Source organism: Chiloscyllium plagiosum, unplaced genomic scaffold (assembly GCF_037043375.1).
Source record: "Chiloscyllium plagiosum isolate Xiang-an unplaced genomic scaffold, Cpla_swu_hap1 HiC_scaffold_18, whole genome shotgun sequence".
NCBI classification, from domain to species: Eukaryota; Metazoa; Chordata; class Chondrichthyes; order Orectolobiformes; family Hemiscylliidae; genus Chiloscyllium; species Chiloscyllium plagiosum.
The window spans coordinates 62,531,670-62,555,368 of record NW_028270156.1 but is presented as its reverse complement, the minus strand read 5'-3'; the positions used below and the strand labels follow the sequence as shown (position 1 = coordinate 62,555,368).

The 23,699-nt window shown below is 44.6% G+C and overlaps 1 protein-coding gene and 1 long non-coding RNA gene across 4 annotated transcripts in view; one reads left to right on the top strand and one right to left on the bottom strand.

Moving 5' to 3' along the window:
• Window positions 1–23,699, top strand: part of LOC122557945 (N-acetyl-beta-glucosaminyl-glycoprotein 4-beta-N-acetylgalactosaminyltransferase 1-like) — a 727,525-nt gene that overhangs the window by 506,573 nt on the left and 197,253 nt on the right. For all 3 annotated transcript variants that reach the window (XM_043706193.2, XM_043706196.2, XM_087996738.1), the window contains one exon: window positions 18,221–18,299. In XM_043706193.2, the coding sequence (XP_043562128.2) occupies window positions 18,221–18,299 (79 nt within the window). The remainder of the gene's footprint in view (window positions 1–18,220; window positions 18,300–23,699) is intronic.
• Window positions 1–23,699, bottom strand: part of LOC148146992 (uncharacterized) — a 44,012-nt gene that overhangs the window by 1,417 nt on the left and 18,896 nt on the right. The gene's annotated exons all lie outside the window — the stretch shown is intronic.

The window sequence follows — 23,699 nt, the reverse complement described above, 5'->3', positions numbered from 1 at the left end:
TCTACGATCAGTGCTGGGACCCCTGTGGTTTGGAATATATATAATTGATTTGGAGGAGAATGCAAGTGGTCTGATTAGTAAGTTTGCGAATGACACACAAGGTTGGGGCAGCTACGGACTGAGTGAAGGTTTGCCAGAGGTTATAGAAAGTCTCGAGACTTGGGCTGAGAAATGACGACAGAGTTTAATCCAGACAAATGTGAGGTGATGCATTTTGGAAGATCTAATACAGGAGGGAGGTATACAGACAATGGCTGAACTATTAGCAGTTCTAACAGAGAGGGATTGCCATGGACAGGTCCACAGTTCCCTGAAAATGGCAACACAGGTGGATAAAGTGGTAGAAAGGGCATACAGCATGCTTGCCTTCATCAGCTGGAGCAGGGAGTTTAAACATTTGTAAGTCATGCTGCAGCTGTAGTCAACTTCAGTTAGGCCACATTTGGAGAGGGTATAGAAACAGGATATTGCCTGGTTTGGAGGGTAAAGCCCATGAGGAGAGACTGGACAAACTTGCTTTGTTTTCACTTGAATATCAAAGGGTACGGGGTAACCTGATAGAAGTTTACAGAATTATGAGAGACGTAGATAGAATGGATTTCCCAGAGTAGAAATGTCAATTACTATGGGACAAGTAAAAGGAGAAAAGTTTAAAGGAGATGTGAGAGGCAGGTTTTTTGACATAGAGGGTGGGAAGTGACTGGAATGTGCTGCTAGAGGAGGTGGTGGAGGCATCTTGGTAGATATATGAACAGGCAGCGAATAGAGGGATTCAGACTAATCAGAGGCAAAAGATGTTTTAGTTTAGAAAGGCATCATGTGTCAGTACAGTCTTGATGGGGCCGAAGGGCCTGTTCCTGTGCTCTACTGTTCTTTGTTAACTTAGATTAGTATATAGGACTCACTTAAAGAGAATGGGAGGCTTGTTTGGAGTCTAACCACTGGCACGGACCAGCCAAACAGAATGGTATTTTCTGTGCTTTAATATCTATGCAATGCCGTACAATGTGGTTCCCATCATTTAGTCCATCCAGAATCCTGGATTATTGCATCATCAAACATTAGGGAGCATGGACTCCACTGAGAGAAGAGGAAGAGAGACGACACCCATCAAAAATCACCACTCCATTCCCACCACCAACATTCCCAGCTGAACTCAGTGTAAGGATGTGAATAGTTCAGCATCCAAAACATCCACATGAATGTGCCCATTATAAGCCCAGTGGGAACTTTCATGAATGAATGGTTCAATAATCCTCTTTGTGAACTGAGACTTGATCGGTTTATGGTTGTATAGGGTCTTCAATGTAACAAAGCATGCCAAGACCCTTTCTAGGAACTATATAAAATGAAGTATAACACTGAGCCATGTAAGGGAAATTAGGTCAGATGACCAAGAGCTCAGTATTTTTAAAGATATTACCTACAACTCATCGGCCTATCCTGTCTTGTCCTAATGAAGCAGCCATATGGCACTGAGCCCAGGTTTTGATTTTATTCGATAGGATTCACATGCCTGCTGATGCCAATCATCTCCATGTTGCCACTTGCTCTCCTAAGAACACTAGACAGCTTTGCCTTCGCCTACAAGAGCAGACTCCATAACCTCCTTTACGTATATGGCAGGTGTCATGTCCATTATGTAAGCAAGCAAGTCAATTAGATCACCCTTCCTCTGTAAGTATCAATTTCGAGACAAATGTGAGGACTGCAGATGCTGGAGATTAGAGTCAAGATTAGAGTGGTGTTGGAAATGCACAGCAGATCAGGCAGCTTCCAAGGAGCCAGTAAAACGACATTTCGGGCAGGAGTCCTTCATCAGGAATTGTTTCAGTGAAGGGGATGCAGTGCCAGCAGAGATTTTGTTGCAATCGGCTGAACTCTGTGTGCAGATTCATTAGTCTCTCCACTGAGACACCTTCTTTGAGCACCATGCTGTTCGAGTCATCACTAACAATGGAGCCATTGGCTGTCTGATCTGTGCTTGCACAGCTCGGAGACCATGTGCCCCAGTCGAGAGTTCATTCCAATCTGCTTACTAGATTGACAGTTCATTACCTTTGCGTATTGCCAATGACACAGGTCTCTCTGTCCGACACAATCTGACCTGCTCACGGAGAGCCTTAATGTTGACGCATTTGCAGAACTTGCACAATATTCTTCCATTCATGCAAGTTTGAATGACCTTTGTTCTGATCCACTAGAATCAGTTTGGGTGTTGATAATTTCTTCACTCTTGTGTTTCTCCTCAAACAGAATTGAATTCCCCTGCCAGCGGTTAACATTCTTCGATGAAACAAAAGTTAATTTCTCAATAGGCGATGTATTCATCAGTTGTTCCTCTACCTACGGCATTTCAAAACTAGGACCGAGCAAACTGGCCTTTCTAGTGTGCCAGCTGCCATCTCTTGTCTCTTGATATAATTTCTTTTCTTTTGAAAAATAACTTTCTTTTAATGTCAGCTGTCAGTCAGACCAACAAAGGGCATGTAGCATTCCTCACTTCATTATTGGTGCCTGGGAGCAGCTGCTGTACCCAAGAATTATAGCTACCGCTGTTGTATTGATGTTATCTAAAGGTTTGCAGTTTCATTTCTCGCTGTTGCCTTATTGACATGAATAATGCAATATGCACTGCTGCAACAGTTAGACTGATTTTCTTTATGATAAAAGACAAAGAACTGCAGATATTGAAAATCAGAAGGAAAAGCAGAAATTTCTGGACAAACTCAGCAAGTCCGGCAGCATCCTTGGAGACAAAGCAGAGTTAACGTTTCAGGTCCAGTGGCCCTTCTTCAGAATTGATAGCAGCTATGAAAAGATGCTGAGGAAAGGGGTGGAGACTGATAAAGGAATAAGTGATAGGTGCAGACAGAGCCCTGAAGGAGAGAACCGCAGTCAGGCAGTCAAAGGGACTGATAATGGTAAGCCAGGGAGAAAGAAGAGTTGAAAATGGGGACGGGGAGCAGTTGGGAATGCTGAAAGCAAACTATGCCATGACAGGGCCTGGGGTGTGGGATGGGGAAAGCACATGGATGAAGCTGTTCGGGTTCTAAAGTTATTGCACTCAATATTGAGCTCAGAAAGTTGCAGGATACCCAAGCGGAAAATGTGATGCTGTTCTTCCAGCTTACGCTGATCTTCACTGGTGCACTGCAGCAAGCCTGAGACGGAGATGTTGGCCAGGGAGCATGGTGGTGTGTTGGTGTGGCAGGCAGCTGCAAACTCAGGGTCATTTTTGTGGGCAGATCATATGTGTTCATCAAAGCAGTCACCCAGTCTGTGTTTCATTTCCCCATTGAGAACAGCTTCTCCTTTAACTTTCGTCAGATCAAGTGTGGCCATGGGTACCCACGTGGGCCCCAGTTATGCCTTGTCTTTGCCAGGTACGTGGAACATTCCTTGTTCCACTTCTATACAGGGCCACTCCTCACAGCTCTTTCTCTGGTATATCAATGACATCATCGGTGCTGCTTCCCTCTCTTACTCAGAATTGAAAAGATTTATCAATTTCACTTCCAATTTCCACCCTGCTCTCACTTTCACCTAGTCCATCTCTCACTCCTCCCTTCCCCTCCTCCACATCTCCCATTCCATTCCATAGGTTGGCCACCAATATCCATTGCAAACCTACAGACTCCCATGGTTACCTGGACTATATATACTGACACCCTGATTCCTTTACGGACTCCATCCCAGTCTTCCAGTTTCTCCATCTCCTTCACACCTGTTCTGTTGCATCTATCTTCTGCAGAGGGGGCCTCAGAACATGTTTCTCCTCAACTGAGGATTCCCCCCCCACCCCCACTGTGGTTGACAGGGACCCCAATCATATCTGACCCATCTCCCGCACTTCGGCCATCACCCCTTCCTATCCCTCCTACAGCAGTGATAGTATTCCCTGGCCCTCACTTATCACGCCACAAGTACCAACATCCAGAGGATGATTAGTTACCATTTCTGCCACTTGCAGCGGGATGCCCACCAACAGCGTTCAGAGGGACTATACCCACCAGTACACCCTGGTCCACTCCTCTATTCCCAATACCTCCCCACATCCCCATGACACCTTCCCATGCAATGGCAGAAGGTGCAATACATCCTATTTATGTCCTCCCTCCTTACTATCCAAGGCCCCAGGCACACTTTCCAGGCGATGCAGCAATTTACCTGCACCTCACTCCATTTAGCTGGCTATATCCGCTGATCACAATGTGGTCTCAACCACACTGTGGAGCCAAAACATAGACTGGACAACCTCTTTGCAGAACACTGATGTCTGTCCACAAAAACGCCCTGTCACTTCAACACACCACCATATTCCCTGGCCAACATCATTGTCTGGGGCATGCTGCAGTGCTTTAGTGAGACTGGAAGAACAGCAACACGTTTTCCATTCCGGGGACGCTGCAGTCTTCCGGAGTCAATATACAGTTCAATACTTTTTGGGCCTGAACAGCTTCATCCATGTGCTTTCCCCACCCCCACACCCCAGGCCCTGTCATGGCAATGTTTGCTTTCAGCACAGCCCATTAGTAGGTCCCCATAATCAGCTTTACTTGTCACTGGCTTACCATTACTAATTCCTTACACAAACAAAAACTGCAATTGCTGGAAAAACTCAATAGATCTGGCAGCAACTGGAGAGAAATCAATGTTAATGTTTCAGGTCACGTGATCCTTCCTCAGAACTGATGGTAGCGAGGAAAATGTCAGTTTATATGCAGAAGATTAGGTGGAAGGAGGGGGTAAGGAGTAAATAATAGGTAGGTTTTAGAGCCCAAAGAGAGGGAACAACAGTTAGACAGACAAAGGAGTGATAACAATCCAGCTAGGAAGTTGAATAGCTGTTAATGGGAACTGTTGGTGGCTAACAATGGGTTATTTGTAATAGCAGACCATGTGATAATAAGGCCTGGGGTGTGAGGGTTGGGGTAAGGACATGGGAGAGCTCAAGCCCTAAAGTTTGAACTTAAGATTGAGACCAGAGGACTGCAGGATCCTCAAATGGAAAATGAGGTGCTGTTCTTTCAGCCTGCGCTGAGCTTCACTGGAGCACTGTAGCACTGTAGCAAGCCTCAGATAAAGATGTTGGCCAGGGAACAGGGTGGGGTGTTAAAGTGGTAGGCAACAGGAAGCTCAGGGTCTTTTTTTTTACGGATAGGACGTAGGTGTCCTGTGAAGTACTCACACAGTCGACATTTCGTTTCCCCAATGTAGAGGAGACCACATTGTAAGCAGCGAACACAGTGGACTAGATTGTGTGATGTCAGGTAAAGTGCTACTTCACCTGGAAGTATGTTTGGGCCCTTGGATACTGAAAAGGGAGGAAGTAAACGGGCAATATTACACCTGCAGCTTCAGGGAGCCGGAGGGGCGGGGGCAGCGCGGATTGGTGGTGGGAGTGGTGCAGGATGCCCCAGAGGGAATGGTCCCTGCGGAAGACATACAAGGGACAGGAGGGGAATATAGGTCTGGTCATGGCATCTTAGAGTCATAGAGATCTACAGCATGGAAACAGACCCTTCAGTCCAACCCATCCATGCCGACCAGATATTCCAACCCAATCTACTCCCACCTGCCAGCACCCGGCCTATATCCCTCCAAACCCTTCCTATTTATATACCCATCCAAATGCCTCTTAAATGTTGCAGCTCTGGCAGCTCATTCCATACACGCACCACCCTCTGCGTGAAAACGTTGCCCGTTAGGTCTCTTTTATATCTTTCCCCTCTCACCCTAGACCTATGCCCTCTAGTTCTGGACTCCCCCACCCCAGGGAAAAGACTTTGCCTATTTACCCTATCCATGCCCCTCATAATTTTTAAAACCACTATAAGGTCACCTCTGATCCTCCGAAGCTCCAGGAAAAACAGCCCCAGCCTGTTCAGCCTCTCCCTATAGCTCAAATCCTCCAACCCTGGCAACATCCTTGTAAATCTTTTCTGAACCCTTTCAAGTTTCACAACATCTTTCCAATAGGAAGGAGACCAGAATTGCACACAATATTCCAACAGTGGCCTAACCAATGTCCTGTACAGCTGCAACATGACCTCCCAACTCCTGTACTCAATAGTCTGGCCAATAAAAGAAAGCATACCAAACGCTTTCTTCACTATCCTATCTACCTGCGACTCCACTTTCAAGGAGCTATGATCCTGCACTCCAAGGTCTCTTTGTTCAGCAACACTCGCTAGGACCTTACCATTGAGTGTATAAGTTGGAGGTGGCGGAACTGGCAGCTAACGATCATTTGGATGTAGATGATGGTGGGATGGTAGGTAAGGACAAGGCGGACCCTATCACTATTGTGGGAGGGAAGACAGGAGGAGAGAGCTGGAGTATGGGAGATGGGTCAGACCCAGTTGAGGGCCCTGTCAACGATGGTGCTGTGCAATCCTCGATTGAGGAAGAAAGTGAACAGTTTGGAAGCTCCCTTGTCAAAGTTGGCATCATGGGAACTCATGCAATGGAGATGGAGGAACTGGGAGTATAGAATAAAGCCTTTACAAGAAGTAGGGTGAGAGGATGTATAGTCAAGGTAAGTCTGGGAGTCATTGGGTTTCTAACGGATATTGGTAGCCAGCCTATCCCTGGAGATGGAAACAGAGATGGAAACAGGTGAAAGAGAGGCTGGAATAGAAATTGGAAACAAAATTGATAAACTTTTCCAGTTCTGGTTGGGAGAGGGAAGCAGCAGCTGATTTTCTACACCCTTCTGGACTCAATACAAAATTCCAAATTTCTAAATTTTAGCTAATATGCGGTAGAAATCAGTTTATTTTTTGTTTCAGAAGAGTTTTGATCAACAGGCTTGTGCTGCTTTCGGGAAGTGTTACTGCTCATCAACGTGTGAGTTGGTAACCATTCAAGTTTTCAGTGCTCAGTGTTATCATGCACCCAGTTTATAGGCAGATGTCGTGTGAAATTACCTCTCCTTGAAGAAAATATGTTTGGCCTTCGCCAATTTCCTTTCCTACTACTCTAACCAGTACTCCCTTGGTTCTCCTATTGCTCCTAAAGCCTTGATGCCCCACTGTTTCTCCATTGCTTGCAGTGAGCTTGATGCTTCCCAGCTTTAGAGAACTAGCACTTCAACTTCCTGCCCAGACATTCCCATTCAGCTCCTAATATGAGCAATTTCCAGGATATGAGCAATTTTATTTCAGTCACCAATTCATTCACTCCTCAGACGGATTGAAGTGGGTCAGGTGGTCATATACATCTTTTGTTTATTCCTTACTGAGAGTTGGGCCATCATTTATTGCCCATGTTAATTATCTTTGAGAAGGACTTGAATAGTTGCATAATTGAACTGCTGCTAGTATAACCAGAGTACAAATCTGGTGCCTGGTTTTGTTTTTCTGATTTGTCCAGTCATATTCCTTGGAGGTTTTCACTCCATTTGGCAAACTGCATGGCTTGATGGATCATTTCAAAGGGCAGTTAAGATTCATATGTGGATCTAGTCCAGATCAGGTCAGCACAGCACATTTCCTTCCCTAAAGTGGTGAACCAGGCACGCTTGCCTTCATTGGTCTGACCTTTGAGTAAACAGGTTGGTACGACATGTTGTGGTTATCCGAGGATGTTGGTGAGGCCTGTCCTGGAGTACTGTCTCCAAGTTCTGGTTGCCCTGTTTTAAGAAGGATATGATCAAGCTGGAGAGGGTTCAGAAAAGATTTACCAGGATGTTGCCTTATAAGGGTTTGACTTATAAGTTTGACTCATAAGGAGAGGCTGGATAGGCTGGGACTTTGTTCACTAGATCGTAGGAGCGTGATCTTACAGAGGTTTATAAAAATCTGAGTGGTGTATATAAGGCGAAAGGCAGGTGGCTTTTCCCTAATGTAGGGGATTTGAAGACTAGGGGACTTAAATTTAAAGTGAGAGGAGAAAGATTTAACAAGGACATGAGGGGCAACGTTTTGACACAGCAAGTGGTTCATGTGTGGAATAAACTTCCAGAGGGAGTGGTGGGTGTGGGTACAGTTACAATGTTTAAAAGCCATTTGAATAAGTACATGAATAAGAAAAGTTTGCAGGGATATGGGCCAAGCGCAGGAAGGTGGGACTAGTTTAGTTTGGGAACATGGTCAGCGTGGACTCGTTGAACTGAAGTGTCCTTTTCTGTGCTGTATGAACTCTGATTCTATAAACTGTGTCCTCATTTTCTTAAAAGTGTTCTCAGTGATCTTGACACCTTGGCTTTATTGCTGTTTCCTGTTTGCTTAGACTTTCTCTCAAGGTGAATGACTGATTGATGTTTTCAGAGTTTAACATCAACAGATGTCACTCAAGATTAAGCACGTTTTTCATGGAAATTACGTAATTTCCCATCAGCCCTTACAAGAAATGATATCTTCCTTTAAATGGATTATTAGTTTGGAAAGCATTTGAATTTCTCCAGAACTATTTCATTAAATCAATATTACTGAGATCCATTTCCACAAATATTGAAATGCTGGTGCAGAAATTGTGTACTCCCAAAGTCATTAGCATGTCAATAAAAATAATCCCTATAAATTTACACATGAATCCTATGCTTTTAGATAAATGTCATCCAGATTGCGTTCTCATTGAAACAAATAAATTTGCATGAAGACTTCCCATCCTAATCACAGAAACAGAACTCAGCAGGACTGTAATGTGAATGTGTATATGCTTCCAATTCTAATTTGCGGGCATAGAAAGAATTCAGTGTAAGACAGTCAGTGGGCTACAGGGCTATGTGCAGGGACTGTTGTGACTGAGCATCATTGTGACCGGACAGGTTGGATGCACAGAATGGATGAAAACGGTTTGGGGCCAAATTCAGGAGGAATAGAGCAACAGCAATAAAGACAGGTAGTGTACAAAGCCAAATAGAATGGGCATCAGCTTGCTGTTATGCCACAGGGTAAAGCACTGGAAAGCAAATCACGCAAGTTTAAAAAAAGTCTCAAAGTGTGCAAAGCCCCCAGTTTTCAGGTCAGATCAATCCAGGTTAACAGAACGCTTGGGACCAGGTTTCTGCACTCAACATGAACTGTTATCTATTACAAATAAATAAACAGATTGTAACCACAGGTAAACAACAGGGAATGCAGTTCAATGGTTCTCTGAGACAATAGTTCTGCTTGTTAGGATTCTCTATTCTTCAAGCTCTCTTCTCCAGGTTCCTTTCACTTCAAAGATACAGCCACAGGTTGGAGGAGAGCACTCAGTAACAAATTCCATTTTATCCACTGCACAATGAAATTGGGTTAAGATCACCACAACCAATTCACTTTGGATTGGAACAATTAACAGGAGAAAGTGACACATTCTGTGTGTTTGAGTTGGTTAACACTCTACAACCCACTTCACCGAACTGATTGTTTTAATGTTATTTCTATCCAACGTGTATAGAAAAAATGTATACGTGAAATGTCTTTCTTGAATCACTCACTGATCAATAGATAGAAGAAAGTACAATATTAGTATTTACCCGCACACTCAGGACAGCTACTCAATCTTTCCCCCATCTTCTTTAATTCTTCCACTCTGTAAAACTATCCAATGTTTATCCAATATCCAATGTTGGATGAGCAGAAATTTCCTCCAATAAAAAACTGAGAAGACTCTTCCACTTCCTTCCACCCTTTTCAGCAAACTCCATGGCTGAGCTCCCAACTCCAGGAAACTGTCCTCAGAGCTGGAGAAGACTATTCAAACTGTTCACAACTTTGGTGTCATGTTTGACCTCATAAATGAGCTGAGAGATAAATGGAAGAGATCTGGGGCTGGGGGGAAGATAGCTGAGAATGCGACAGATAGATGAAGGGGGTGATGGTGATAGGTCGGATGGAGGTTGGAGTGGATAGGCGAGAAGGAAGGTGGACAGTTAGGACAGTTCAAGAAAGCGGTGCTGAGTTGGAAAGTTGGATCTGGGATAAGGAGAGGGGAGGGGAAACTGCTGAAATCCTCATTGATCCCACGTGGTTGGGGGACCCCAAGGCGAAAGGTGAGGCATTTTTCCTTCAGGCGTTAGGTGGTAAGAGTTTGGTGATGGAGAGCTTATACTCAAAACGTCGATTCTCCTACTCCTCGGTTGCTTCCTGATCTGCTGTGCTTTTCCGGTGCCATGCTCTCAACTCTGATCTCCAGCATCTGCAGTCCTCAATTTCTCCATCATAAATGAGCTTCCACCCTCACATTCATGCCATTATTGAGCCCCATTACATAATTTCACCCCTGCTTCAGTTCATAGCTGCAAACATGTTCAATCATGGCCTTGTTCTCTCATAACAGGACCACTGTATTGCACTCCTGCTGGTTTCTCATATCCCACTGTCCATAATCTTGAGCTCTTCTGAAACTCTGATCCCTTGTTAGGCAATGCCTCAATTTTAAAATTCTCATGCTTGTTTACAAATTCCTCTATTATCTCACTCCATTCTATCACTGTACTGTCCAGTCATTGGAAACATCTGCACCCCATTGACCTCTGGTCTCTTGAGCACCCCAGTTTTACTCACAACATTATTAATGCTCATGCCTTCGCCTCCTGAGCCCTAAGCTCAAGATTTTTTTTTTCTCGCTGAGCTTCTCGGTTTCTCTTTTCATTTAAGTTGCCCCTTAGAAGCCTCCTGTTTGATTAAGTTTTCAGTTGTCTGTTCTAACGTCTTTTTATGACCTTCCGTGACTAATTTTGCTTTAGAATTATCAAGTGATCAAGCACTTTGGGATGTTTTATTATATCAAAAGAGCTTTATAAATGTCAGTGCTTCTGTAACATGGAGCACATCTCTGGGCACAGGCAAATTGTGAGTGAACTCTTTTCCCAAGTTTTGCGCTTTTGTGTTATAAACCTCAGAAGCAGGATGGAAAATGCTTCAGGATTAAGAATGTGACTGATGAATTCTAAAGTATTCCCAGATCCATATCTATGTAAGGAGTCCTTCTCTACCATTGTTGGAGTCAAGAGTGTGGTGCTCGAAAAGCACAGCAGCCCCTCATCAGGAAGGGGTTATGCCCGAAATTCCTCAGATGCTGCCTGACCTGCTGTACTTTTCCAGCACCACACTCTCGACTGATCTCCAGTATCTGCAATCCTCACTTTCTCCTACTGCTTACAGCAAATGATGAGGGAAAAAACACTGGCTTTCTTCAGGCTTTAGGTATTTCACTGTAGAGAAAGACATGCCATCTACCCTTACGCAGTCTGAAGGCTCCTGCCTCTATTATTCACACCCAGAAGCTAATTTACCCAGAAGCTAATTTACTCAGAAGCTAATCAGAGTAGTCATCAGGCTGAGGGCCATTGGCATTGCCAACTAGTCACAATTCCACAAACCAATCAACAACTTATTATGGGCAAAATCTCACTTTGTACACAGATCCTGTTGCCAGCCCATCGACAAACAGCCTTCCCCCTGTGGTTGTATAAAGCAGCAGTGTTATTAGCTTGAGAATAAGAGGTTTTAAAGCATAAAGAAAACACTATTTGTGCTTAAAGTGCCTTCTTCAAAACAATTAGGAAAGATACTTGTGAAGCTTCATTCTTTTTAAAGCTACTGTGTGTCAGTGATAAAATATGTCATCGACATATTGCTACAATATAGTGCTAAATCAATCACAGCCATGTTTAGTGTAGTACTGCATACAGTTTTGGTCTCCTTACTCGAGAAAGGATGCACTGGCACCGAAGGGAGTGCAGAGGAGGTTCACTGCGCTGATGCCGGAGTTGAGAGGGTTGGCTTATGTGGAGAGATTGAGCAGACTGGGACTATACTAATTGGAATTTAGAAGAATGGGGGGGGATCTCACAGAAACATATGCAGTTATGAAGGGAATCAAACGATAGAGTTTGTTTCCACAGGCAAGTGAAACTAGAACTAAGGGGCATAGCCTCAGAGTAAGGGGGAGCAGATTTCGGACTGAGCTGAGGAGGAACTGCTTCACCCAAAGAGTTGTGAATCTGTGGAATTCCCTTGTCCAGTGAAGTGATTGAGGCTACTTCGTTGAATGCTTTTAAGGAAAACATAGATTTTTGAACAGTAAAGGAATTAAGGGTTCTGGGGAGCAGTTGGGTAAGTGGAGCTGCGTCCAGGTGAAAGAGTAGCCATGATCTTCTTAAATGGCAGAATGGGCTTCAGGGGCCAGATGCTCCTGTTTCTTACATTCTTATGTGGAGGGTTATGTGAGACTGTGATGTACAGCATTCTTCAGGCTTGGGGGTCGCAATGTGCAGGGAAGCTTTTAACTTTCTATAGCCTTGAGTTTAGAAATTGCTGAAATAATAGCTCCTGTGAAAAAATAGTTTCACTTCCCTCCACCTAATAAAATATAAAATAAAGGGTGCAGCTCGATACCTTTGATAGATTTTGAGGAGAGAGCTTTACAGTCTGTGCCAACTATGATGGACAACACCAGATGTATCTTTTTGAAGAAAAAGTGGAATATCAACATCTACCAAAAATCAAGATTAGAGTGGTGCTGGAAAAGCACAGCAGGTCAGGCAGCATCCGAGGAGCAGGAAAGTCAACATTTTGGGCAGGAGCCCTTCATCAGACCTTCCTGATGAAGGGCTCCAGCCCGAAACGTCGATTTTCCTGCTCCTCGGATGCTGCCTGACCTGCTGTGCTTTTCCAGCACCACTCTGATCTTGACTCTGATCTCCAACATCTGCAGTCCTCACGTTTGCCTTATCTACCAAAAATACATCAATCTCAGTCTCGTGAACTTTAGTTGTCTCAGCAGGCATTTTTGGGAGAGGTTTCCAGATTACTGCTACTCCTTGTGTGGGAATGTGATTTCCCTGCTAAATGGCCTAGCTCTAATTTTGGATATCGTGTTCCCTCATTCTCGATTCCTCCACCAGAGGAAATGTGTTCTCTGTTAAGAGCGGAGTATGTTAATAATCATAGAATCTCTACAGTGCAGAAAGAGACCATTTGGCCCATTGATTCTGCACCGACACCATGAAGAGCATTCCACTCACACCCAGCAACCTCATGTGATGTTTTTACCATGCCAAGCCCAACTAACCTGCACATCCTTAGGCATTACACAGCAACTTTTAACCTGGCCACTCCACCTAATGTGCACATCTTTGGACTGTGGGAGGAAACCCACGCAGACACAGGGAGAATATGCAAACTCCACAGGCTAACCAATGAGTTACAATGCCACTAAGGAACCAGGATGACACCTCTTGACCAGCAGCCATGAACACTCCAGGAAGCAGCAGGCTAGACAGAAGGTATGCACCTAAGTTGCTTTGTAACTCCAAATGATGATGATTTCCAAGTAAATCAAACCTATGCTACTATCAATCCAGTATGAGAGTGTTAAGGAGCACAAGAATATGACATGTATCTACGTTATCAAATCCATTTAATATTTTAAAATCGCCAGTCAGATTGCCCTTCTAAAATTAAGCAATTAGAAGTAAATTTTACACAAATTGTGCTCATAATTTAACAGGTAGTTTTCAGGTTCAGGTCAATTATTTCACAACCCATATACAGAACGAATCTCCTTTTTCTTTCTCCAGTGAACTATGGCAAGCCCAATTTGAGAGCAGTGTTTTTTTAAAAGCTTTATACAACTGCCATTGTCTCCCAGCACAAGTTTAAAGCTTTCTTTTATTTATGAAAGCACTCTTTTTGGGCAGACAAGGTCCATCTTGTTGGGCCAAAGGGCCTGTTTCCACACTGTAAGTAATCTAATCTAATCTAATTTAAATTTCTGAACTGAAGTTATTTTGTATCCTACGTTCTTCGATGAACCTGATCTGTGCTTCAGAATAGAACACTATTTCACAGCATTACAATTCCACCAAAAGACACAGTTTTTATAGCTTAGTTCGTTTACGCCTTGTCTCTTTCAAATGGGAAGGCTGGTTTAAGAGGCATTGTGCAGTGATTAAACTACACCTGTTTATTACACTTTAATTTCTCTCACCATCAAACGCAATTAAATCCAGAGTTAAAGAACAGCATCCAGGGACTTTAAGATGTTCCCAGTCAAATGGTTCTCACTGCTATTAATTCAAGTTCACTTGCACTGATGCGCATAATAAGCAATTTTTAACTTGAAGTTGATGCAGGCACTGGCAGAGAGCTGAATGAAAAAGAGAACACGGGGGCAATCAGCCCTGTCCCACTGCCAGCCAGACGTCTTAGAGAAACAGATTTATTGACTGTAGGCTTCAGACTTCAATCAGTAACTTGCTTTGATGTTGATTAGTCTTCGAGAAGCTGCCGCTCCAAAAGTGGCCTTCTGTTTAAAAGCGTGACGCTGGTAGGCCTACATTGCAGTATGGATTGGCTGACAGCTACAATCCAATACTATCAGTGCTCAGCAGAAACTTCAGTGCAGTCGGCTGTTGCAGTTATCCAAATTGTAATCGATTTTGTCTCAAATGTCATGTTCTTAAAGGTTATGGTTATATTCACATGGCAGTCCCATTGGTTTTCAAATTTCAAGTTATTTTTCCAGCGCAAAACCAAAGCTCGAGTTCAAGTTTTCAGAATTGCGGTTGAGACACATATTGTGCTATTGTGTTAACTTGTGTGACATCTGACTCAAAAGCTCTGGGAATTACTTGTGCTCTTGAATCCTCTGCTCCTCACCAGTCCCACGCTTTGTTCTCTAGATTTGTTGTTTTCTCTCCATCATGGTAATACCTCCTTCTGGCATTCATTTGGTACCTCACCCAGTGGCAATGCTTCTCCTTTAACTGGTTGCTCCACCATGAAGGAAAATACAGCTAATAACATAGCTGAGCTCACCCAGTGTCTGCACAACTGACCGGGGTACGAATTCCTCCTGTTTTTCCTTCATGGGGTATGTATTGATCACTGAACCATGCAAGGAATGTGGAAGAGATCCATTTTCAAACAGAGTGAACCGTGAGCATGTGGACGATTGTTTTGATCATGAAACCACGCCTGGCTACTCAGTAGAATCTTGCTTCCCAGTTTCCTCAATGGGCTATTCTTGGCTTTATTTTTGTTTTTGGCACATTGCCAGGAAAAGTAGTGGCAGACCCCAGCAGTGACAGACCCCAGCAGTGGCAGACCCCAGCAGTGGCAGACCCCAACAGTGACAGACCCCAGCAGTGGCAGACCCCAGCAGTGACAGACCCCAGCAGTGACAGACCCCAGCAGTGGCAGACCCCAGCAGTGACAGACCCCAGCAGTGACAGACCCCAGCAGTGACAGACCCCAGCAGTGGCAGACCCCAGCAGTGACAGACCCCAGCAGTGACAGACCCCAGCAGTGGCAGATCCCAGCAGTGACAGACCCCAGCAGTGGCAGACCCCAGCAGTGGCAGACCCCAACAGTGACAGACCCCAGCAGTGGCAGACCCCAACAGTGACAGACCCCAGCAGTGACAGACCCCAGCAGTGGCAGACCCCAACAGTGACAGACCCCAGCAGTGACAGACCCCAGCAGTGACACACGAGGTTGAGGGAAGAGACAATCTAGTCATGCTACGTAATGAATGGCAGCCATCAGAGTTGGGATCAGACCATCCTGAAGAAACAGCACCACGGCATTCAACGGCAACTCAGAGGTGCAAGGTAGGAGTTTCACAGTGTCTCCCTGACTCTGCAAACCTTTAAGACGGGTTGCGCAAACCCAGATCTGGAAGTTGTGTCCCTTTTTGGAACAGGTCTAGTTTTGCTGGCATGGGAGGATGGTGGAGGATGAGTGATTCACAGGAGAGGAATCTCTAATCCTGCAGAGACATTGAAACCATTCAGCTTTTGCCAGGGCCTTGGCACGCAGTATAAAAGTCACCAACAGATGGAGTTGTTGTTAGCACTTTATAGGGCAGACAAAGACCATTTAAGTTTCTTAGACTGAAGCTATTTTATATCCTGCATGATTTGGAGATGCCGGTGTTGGACTGGGGTGTACAAAGTTAAAAATCACACAACACCAGGTTATAGTCCAACAGGTTTAATTGGAAGCACACTAGCTTTTGGAGCATCGCTCCTTCATCAACACAATCACCTGATGAAGGAGCGTTGCTTCGAAAGCTAGTGTGCTTCCAATTAAACCTGTCAGACTATAACCTGGTGTTGTGTGTGATTTTTAATGTTATATCCTGCTCACTTCAAATATTAATGGCCCTTGTTTTCTGCTGGCCTGACACTTGTTATTCCTGTGGAATTCCCATCAGAGCATGTTCTGAAGAAATTGCCCAGCAAGGTGAAAATTCAACTCGGCAATTTTCCTACACCTGGAACTTTCTGGAAGTCTTCATTTTGTGTGGAGAATTTGGAGGCCTCCGCTGCAGTAAAAGTTAAGCTATTGCATACATAGTCAAACTCCTCAGTAACTATTCAACTAGCCCAATACTTAGACTACACACAGCCCAAATGTATCTTCCCCAGACCATTTACAGCTGCCCCCCCCTCAGACCATGACCTGACACCTTTCAGCACCTGACTAACTGCCTACCTAACCCTCCTTCCCCCACCAATGGACACACTTCGCCTTACCCCAATCTGCACTAGACCACCCCTGATCTGTACACAACCCCCTTCTCCTGCCCTTGGACACTCTTGCCCCACTTCCCTGCCACTAAACATGCCCAACAACCCCACTGCCCCAGCTCTGCACCTGATCGCCTTTTCCCCATCCCCAGAGTTGGCCTTTCTGGACACAACATCCACTGCTTGATTTATTCCACTCACCTGGTCTACTCTACACTTAGCACCCTGGCCACCTTTGCATCCTAGCATGCTCCCCATGGTGCTCACTAAACCCTTCCCACTTGACATCCTAACCAGCTGACACCCTATCCCCTGGTGCCCTACATCCTACGAAACTGGTATCCTTCCCCTTTGGCCCAATTCCTCACTATCCAGCTGGCACCCTTCTCAGCAAGCACCCTGCCCTGTACCCAGCTGACATGCTACCTCTGTTACCCTACCATTACCTTAGCTAAGATCCTACTTCCTGGTCCCCTAGTCCCTACCCATCTGCACCCCACGCTTCTAGCACCCTGACGTCACACTTAAACTTATGTACTCGCCCTTATCCTAGCAGCTATCAAAGTGGCAGTCAGGAAGTTTACAAAATACGACAACTGAGTTGCTGTGAAAACAGGGGGTACGGTTTGCCTTTCCCTGACAGTCCTGCTCTGTCAAAGGATGATCAGAATGGAGTTATGGAATGCTGAGTGGAATCTTCTGTCGGAAATACAGAGTGCCCTCCTCTCATTTAAAGAAGGGCAGAGTTGCAGTCTGCATGACAGTGTCACTGCTCAGAATATCCAGGCCACTAACACAGGCTCACACTGTCAAGCGGAGTTTAAAACAAAAACACCCTCTGCTAGGTTGCTGTAGTCGACACTCAGGAGGCTGGAAGAGCACAGCAAGCCAGGCAGCATCAAGAGGTGGAGAAGTCAACGTTTTGGGTGTAACCCCTCTTCAGGATTGGGGTTGTGGGGAGGGGGAGCAGCACATAAAGAGGGGGGAGCAGGGTTTGGGTGGTAATGGAGGAGCCAGAGGATGGTGACAGGCCACGTTGTATCAGTCAGGGAAAAAAAAATCCTCCCATCTGTTCATGCAGTTTTGATACAGTTCTTTATTGACATTTCCAAAGGGCTGTTATTATGTCATTGTGAATGCTTCAATAAGTTTCATAAGCGACACTTATCTCAGCATGGGGTTCTGAAGGATTTGTTTTTATAAGAGGTTAACCACCTGAAACTGAAAAGCTTTGAATGGGTGTAATGAATGGGAGATTTTCACTATCAGGCACACATGAGTAAGAGTTGCATAAATTACAAGTTTTCTTTTGTTTCTACATGGCTGTGCCCAGAATAGATTCTGGATGCGTGGATATGGAGGTGGTATAGCGAAATGAGGGGGCCAGGGATTCTGATGGAACAAGTGGGTGGGGTGTGGGTATGGAGCAGCCTTAGAGATGGGTGGGAGATATGGCGTTGTGAGAGGTGATGTCTAAAGAACCTGAGGGAAAACTGACGTAGTCCTCCTAAACAGCCCTGCCTCTGCACTTGCCTACCTCTGTGGTTGCTTATATTCTGCTTCTGGCAGGCCTGATGGTTTCCCAGCCCAGTTTCCCCCGAGTGAAAAGTTTGTCAGGTCTCTAAACCGGGCTGGAGCAGCCCAATCAGGAAGTTTCTGTGACCTGAGCTAGCCACTCTTCAGTAATGAAAATCCAGCTTATACTTCTAAAACGTTGTCTCATCAATGCTTCTCCTTTCTCCACAGTGTTATTTCTGCAAGAAGGTACTACTTTGAGGTACTCCATAAGCAGGATGATAAGGGGTCAGACCATGTTGAAGTTGGGGTAAGTGGCAATAACTTGCTAACTCTCTTGAGGAGGAGCTCATCAGCAGGGTAATTAGTGATGAGCCAAATTAATTCATTGCATCTGCTTAGATTAATGTTGTCAGTTAATTGTTGGATTGCCAAGATTGATTTTTAAGACAATGTTGGAAATGAGTGACTCGTTCTAATGAGCAGGGCCTTTAGAATGGGTTAAAGCAGAGAACTGAGAGCGACAAGGCTTGTCAGTAATTTATGCCTGTTTTAATATGGTCTCATCTTTCTGTACAGTTTTAGTGTCACACTTCATACATTAACTACTTTACATGTGCAAACTGCCAGTTGATTATTGACAGGAAGATCAGTAAGTGAAATGGCTCAGTGCATTGCCATGGTAACAGTTTATATCACCAAGTGTTAGAATACAGGTTGTTAGTGCCATTGCTGAGCACAGAACTGGTTCCAAGTTTGGAATTTGCAGATTTCTTGCAAGGTTAGAAGACATGGCTGGCTGGGAATAAAGCTACAGCATTTGGGTATGTCTCATCCAGGATGTCAACCATTGCCACTACCAACCTTAAAATCATTGTAACTCCATCGCATGCCAACTGGGGTTACTTTCAAGAGTCAAGAAGTAAATGCAGGTTTCTTTGCTTCTGAGTGCCTTCTTTTGGCAAAGTCCTATTTACCACAACACATGTTATATCCATAAAGGGTCCCATTTGCTAGTTGGAACAAGTGACAGCATCTTCTGTGATTGGACGAGTACAAAATAATCTGGACCTTCATCCTTGGAAGCTGGTTTAATGTGGCCTGCCCTCACATACATATCACAACACATCTACAGATGGCCAAACTGAAGATGTTCAGAGAAATCCACGCTTTCTTGAGGTGGGTCAAAGGGCAATACTCATTTGCAACATCATTAAAAGAGAAAAAACAAATAACTGCTGTTGCTGGAAACGTGAAATAAAAAATAGTAAATGGTCAGCCAGCTTCTGCGCAGAATCAAATAGAGTCAGCATTTCAACTTGATCATAGAATCCCTACAGTGTGGAAACAGGCCATTTGGCCCAACAAGTCCACACCGATCTTCTGAAGAGTACGCCATCCAAACCCATTCCCCTACCCTATTACTTTACATTTCCCCTGACTAATGCACTTAACCTACACATGGCTCTAATGCAACAAGGGGTACGTCGGGTTCCAAGAGATCGATTGTGTTAGGGGATTCTCTAGTCCGAGGTACAGACAGACGTTTCTGTGGCCAGCAGCGAAAAATCAGAATGGTGTGTTGCTTCCCTGGTGCCAAGATCAAGGATGTCTCAGAGAGGGTGCAGAATGTTCTCACAGGGGAGAGGGGTCAGCAAGAGGTCATTGTCCACATTGGAAACAATGACTTAGGAAGGGAAAAGGTTGAGATCCTAAAGGGAAATTAGAGAGTTAGGCAGGAATTTAAAAAGGAGGTCCTCGAGAGTAGTAATGTCTGGATTACTCCTGGTGTTATGAGCTAGTGAGGGCAGGAATAGGAGGACATAGCAGATGAATGCATGGCTGAGGAGCTGGTGTATGGGAGAAGGATTCACAATTTTGGATCATTAGAACTCTTTTGGGGTAGAAGTGACCTATACAAGAAGGATGGATTGCACCTAAAATGAAAGGGGACTAATATACTGGCAGGGAGATTTGCTAGAGCTGCTCAGGAGGATTGAAACTGGTAAGGTGGGGGGGGATGGACCCAGGGAGATAGTGAGGAAAGAGATCAATCTGAGACGGGTACAGTTGAGAACAGAAGCGAGTCAAACAGTCACGGCAGGCAGGGATAAGGTAGGACTAATAAATTAAACTGCATTTATTTCAATGCAAGGGGCCTAACAGGGAAGGCAGATGAACTCAGGGCGTAGTTAGGAACATGGGACTGGGATATCATAGCAGTTACAGAAACATGGCTCAGGGATGGGCAGGACTGGCAGCTTAATGTTCCAGGATACAAATGCTAAAGGAAGGATAGAAAGGGAAACAAGAGAGGAGGGGGAGTGGCGTTTTTGATAAGGGATAACATTACAGCTGTGCTGATGGAGGATATTCCTGGAAATACATCCAGGGAAATTGTTTGGGAGGAACTGAGAAATAAGAAAGAGATGATCACCTCATAGGGATTGAATAGTAGACCCCATAATAGTCAGAGGGAAATTGAGAAACAAACTTGTAAGAAGATCTCAGCTATCTGTAAGAATAGTAGGGTGGTTATGGTAGGGGATTTTAACTTTCCAAACATAGACTGGGTACTGCCATAGTGACAAGGGTTTAGATGGAGAGGAATTTGTTAAGTGTGTATAAGAAAATTTTCTGATTCCGTATATGGATGTACCTACTAGAGAAGGAAATCGTGTCTCACAAACTTGATTGAGTTTTTTGAAGAAGTAACGAAGAGGATTGATGAGGGCAGAGCGGTAGATGTGATCTGTATGGACTTCAGTAAGGCATTTGACAAGGTACTGGCTCAAAGGTAGAAGACAGAGGGTGGTGGTGGAGGGTTGTTTTTCAGATTGGAGGCCTGTGACCAGTGGAGTGCCACAAGGATTGGTGCTGGGTCCTCTACTTTTTATCATTTATATAAGTGATTTGGATGTGAGCATATGAGGTATAGTTAGTAAGTTTGCAGATGACACCAAAATTGGAGGTGTAGTGGACAGTGAAGAAGATTACCTCAGATTACAACAGGATCTGGACCAGATGGGCCAATGGGCTGAGAAGTGGCAGATGGAGTTTAATTCAAATAAATGTGAGGTGCTGCATTTTGGAAAAGCAAATCTTAGCAGGGCTTATACACCTAATGGTAAGGTCCTAGGGAGATGTTGCTGAACAAAGAGACCTTGGAGTGCAGGTTCATAGCTCCTTGAAAGTGGAGTAGCAGGTAGATCGGATAGTGAAGAAGGTGTTTGGTATGCTTTCCTTTATTGGTCAGAGTATTGAGTACAGGAGTTGGGAGGTCATGTGCGGCTGTACAGAACATTGGTTAGGCCACTGTTGGAATATTGCATGCAATTCTGGTCTCCTTCCTATCGGAAAGATGTTGTGAAACTTGAAAGGGTTCAGAAAAGATTTACAAGGATGTTGCCAGGGTTGGAGGATTTGAGCTACAGAGAGAGGCTGAACAGGCTGGGGCTGTTTTCCCTGGAGTGTCGGAGGCTGCGAGGTGACCATATAGAGGTTTACAAAATGATGAGGGGTATAGATAGAATAAATAGACAAAGTCTTTTCCCTGGGGTGGGGGAGTCCAGAACTAGAGGGCATAGGTTTAGGGTGAGAGGGGAAAGACATAAGAGATCTAAGGGGCAACTTTTTCACACAGAGGGTGGTGCGTGTATGGAATGAGCTGCCAGAGGAAGTGGTGGAGGCTGTTACAATTGCAACATTTAAAAGGCATTTGGATGGGTATATGAATAGTAAGGGTTTGGAGGGATATGGGCCGGGTGCTGGCAGGTGGGACTAGATAGGGTTGGGATATCTGGTCAGCATGGCCGGGTTGGACCGAAGGGTCTGTTTCCATGCTATACATCTCTCTGATTCTATGACTCTATGACATTCCTGAACACAATGGCCAATTCACCAAACATCTTTGGACTGCGAGAGGAAACCGGAGCACCCAGAGGAAACCCACGCAGATACGGGGAGAATGTGCAAACTCCATGCAGATAGTCTGTTTCCATGCTGTACATCTCTATGACTCTATTCATATACCCATCCAGATGCCTTTTAAATGTTGCTATTGTACTTGCCTCCACCACTTCCTCTGGCAGATCATTCCATACACGTACCACCCTCTGCGTAAAAAGGTTGCCCTTGGGCTGGGATACCTGGTCGGCATGGACCGGTTGGACCAAAGGGTCTGTTTCCTTGCTGTACATCTCTGTGATTCTATGACTCTATGACATCCCTGAAATCTATGGCCAATCCACCTAACCTGCACATCTTTGGACTGTGGGAAGAAACCGGAGCACCCAGAGGAAATCCACACATATATGGGGGGGGAGTGTGCAAACTCCATGCAGATAGTCACCTGAGGCTGAATCGAACCCAAGTCCCTGGCATTGTGAGGCAGCAGTGCTAATCAGTGATCATTTGCCATAAGTGGAAAGAAACAGAGATAAAATATGGCTGGGTATAGGGGACAAAGAAGGAGGGTCTACAACTGCGTAGCAAGCAGGAGAGATTAAATGATAAAAGAGGTGATGGTGTGAGACAAAATGTGATTGTATTGGGACAAATAAAGTGACAAAGATGATCAAAGGGAATATGAATGGGGAAATAGCAGAGTCAATGCCAACAGTTGCCACCTGCAAAAATGGAGGCAGATGTTATGATCTGAATTGTCAATCTCAGCTCTGAGTCTGTCAGGCAGTAAGGTGTCTGAACTGAAAGATAAGAGACAGTTCCTCAAACTTATATTGAAATTCATTAGAACACACTGGGAAACTGATAACAGAGCCATCAATGTTCGACTGAGATGGAGAATTAAAATGACAAGTGATTGGAAGCTTGCAGTGTCAAGGCAGGTGGCCCGCAAATCAGTCCCACAGTCTGTGTTGTCTCCCCATTATGGAAGAAACCATTCTGTGAGGAGCACAGGTTTACTAAATTGGAAGTAGTACCCACAAATCAGTAAGTTACAATCCAAATGGGAACCAATGGCCTGTAAAAAGAGACTTGAATTCCCAATGATCAGCTTGAAAGAACTGCACATGATTTGCAAAGTAAAGAATTTTTCTATAGCAAACAGACTAAAACAGCTAAGCATCACCCAAAAGTCAGCTATCAACTTAAATTACAGAAAAGTGACCCTTTTTAATATGACCATTGCACCCATTCTCCTGGCACTTGCATTACAGCATGCTTCCCTGTGATTAAAATCATCATAGGAAATAATCCATAGTCACTCGAGTTTCCAAATGGTTCATGTCTCACAAGTCAAAATGTGAAGAGGTCACTAAAACGCATTCTGTTTTTGGAAGATTTTCAAACTGATCACCAGCAATAAGGCCCTTCTTCTCCTAGCTTCGCCTTTATAATGCCGTAGGATATCTCTTCAATCAGGGACCATCATGTCTCCCACATTCAGCCTCATAGCTGGCAAAGGATTGCAGCCTTCTCATTTTTGCAAACAACTGCAGTCTTTGTCTCTGTAAGAGCCTCCCATCTCTCTCTGTTCATAACCCGAATGGCTACAATTAGAACAGCTGCTATTCCATTTCTTTCCAATATAGGATCTGATGCATGAATTTTCATTGCCTCGCACCTCAGTCCTTTTGTCCCACGGTAACCAAACCACAGGGGCTTGTTGTTGGAAGCAGAACACATAATGTGCTTCATTCCTCCACTATACCATGAGTCCAAAACATCGTCAACTTATAAAGCCTTG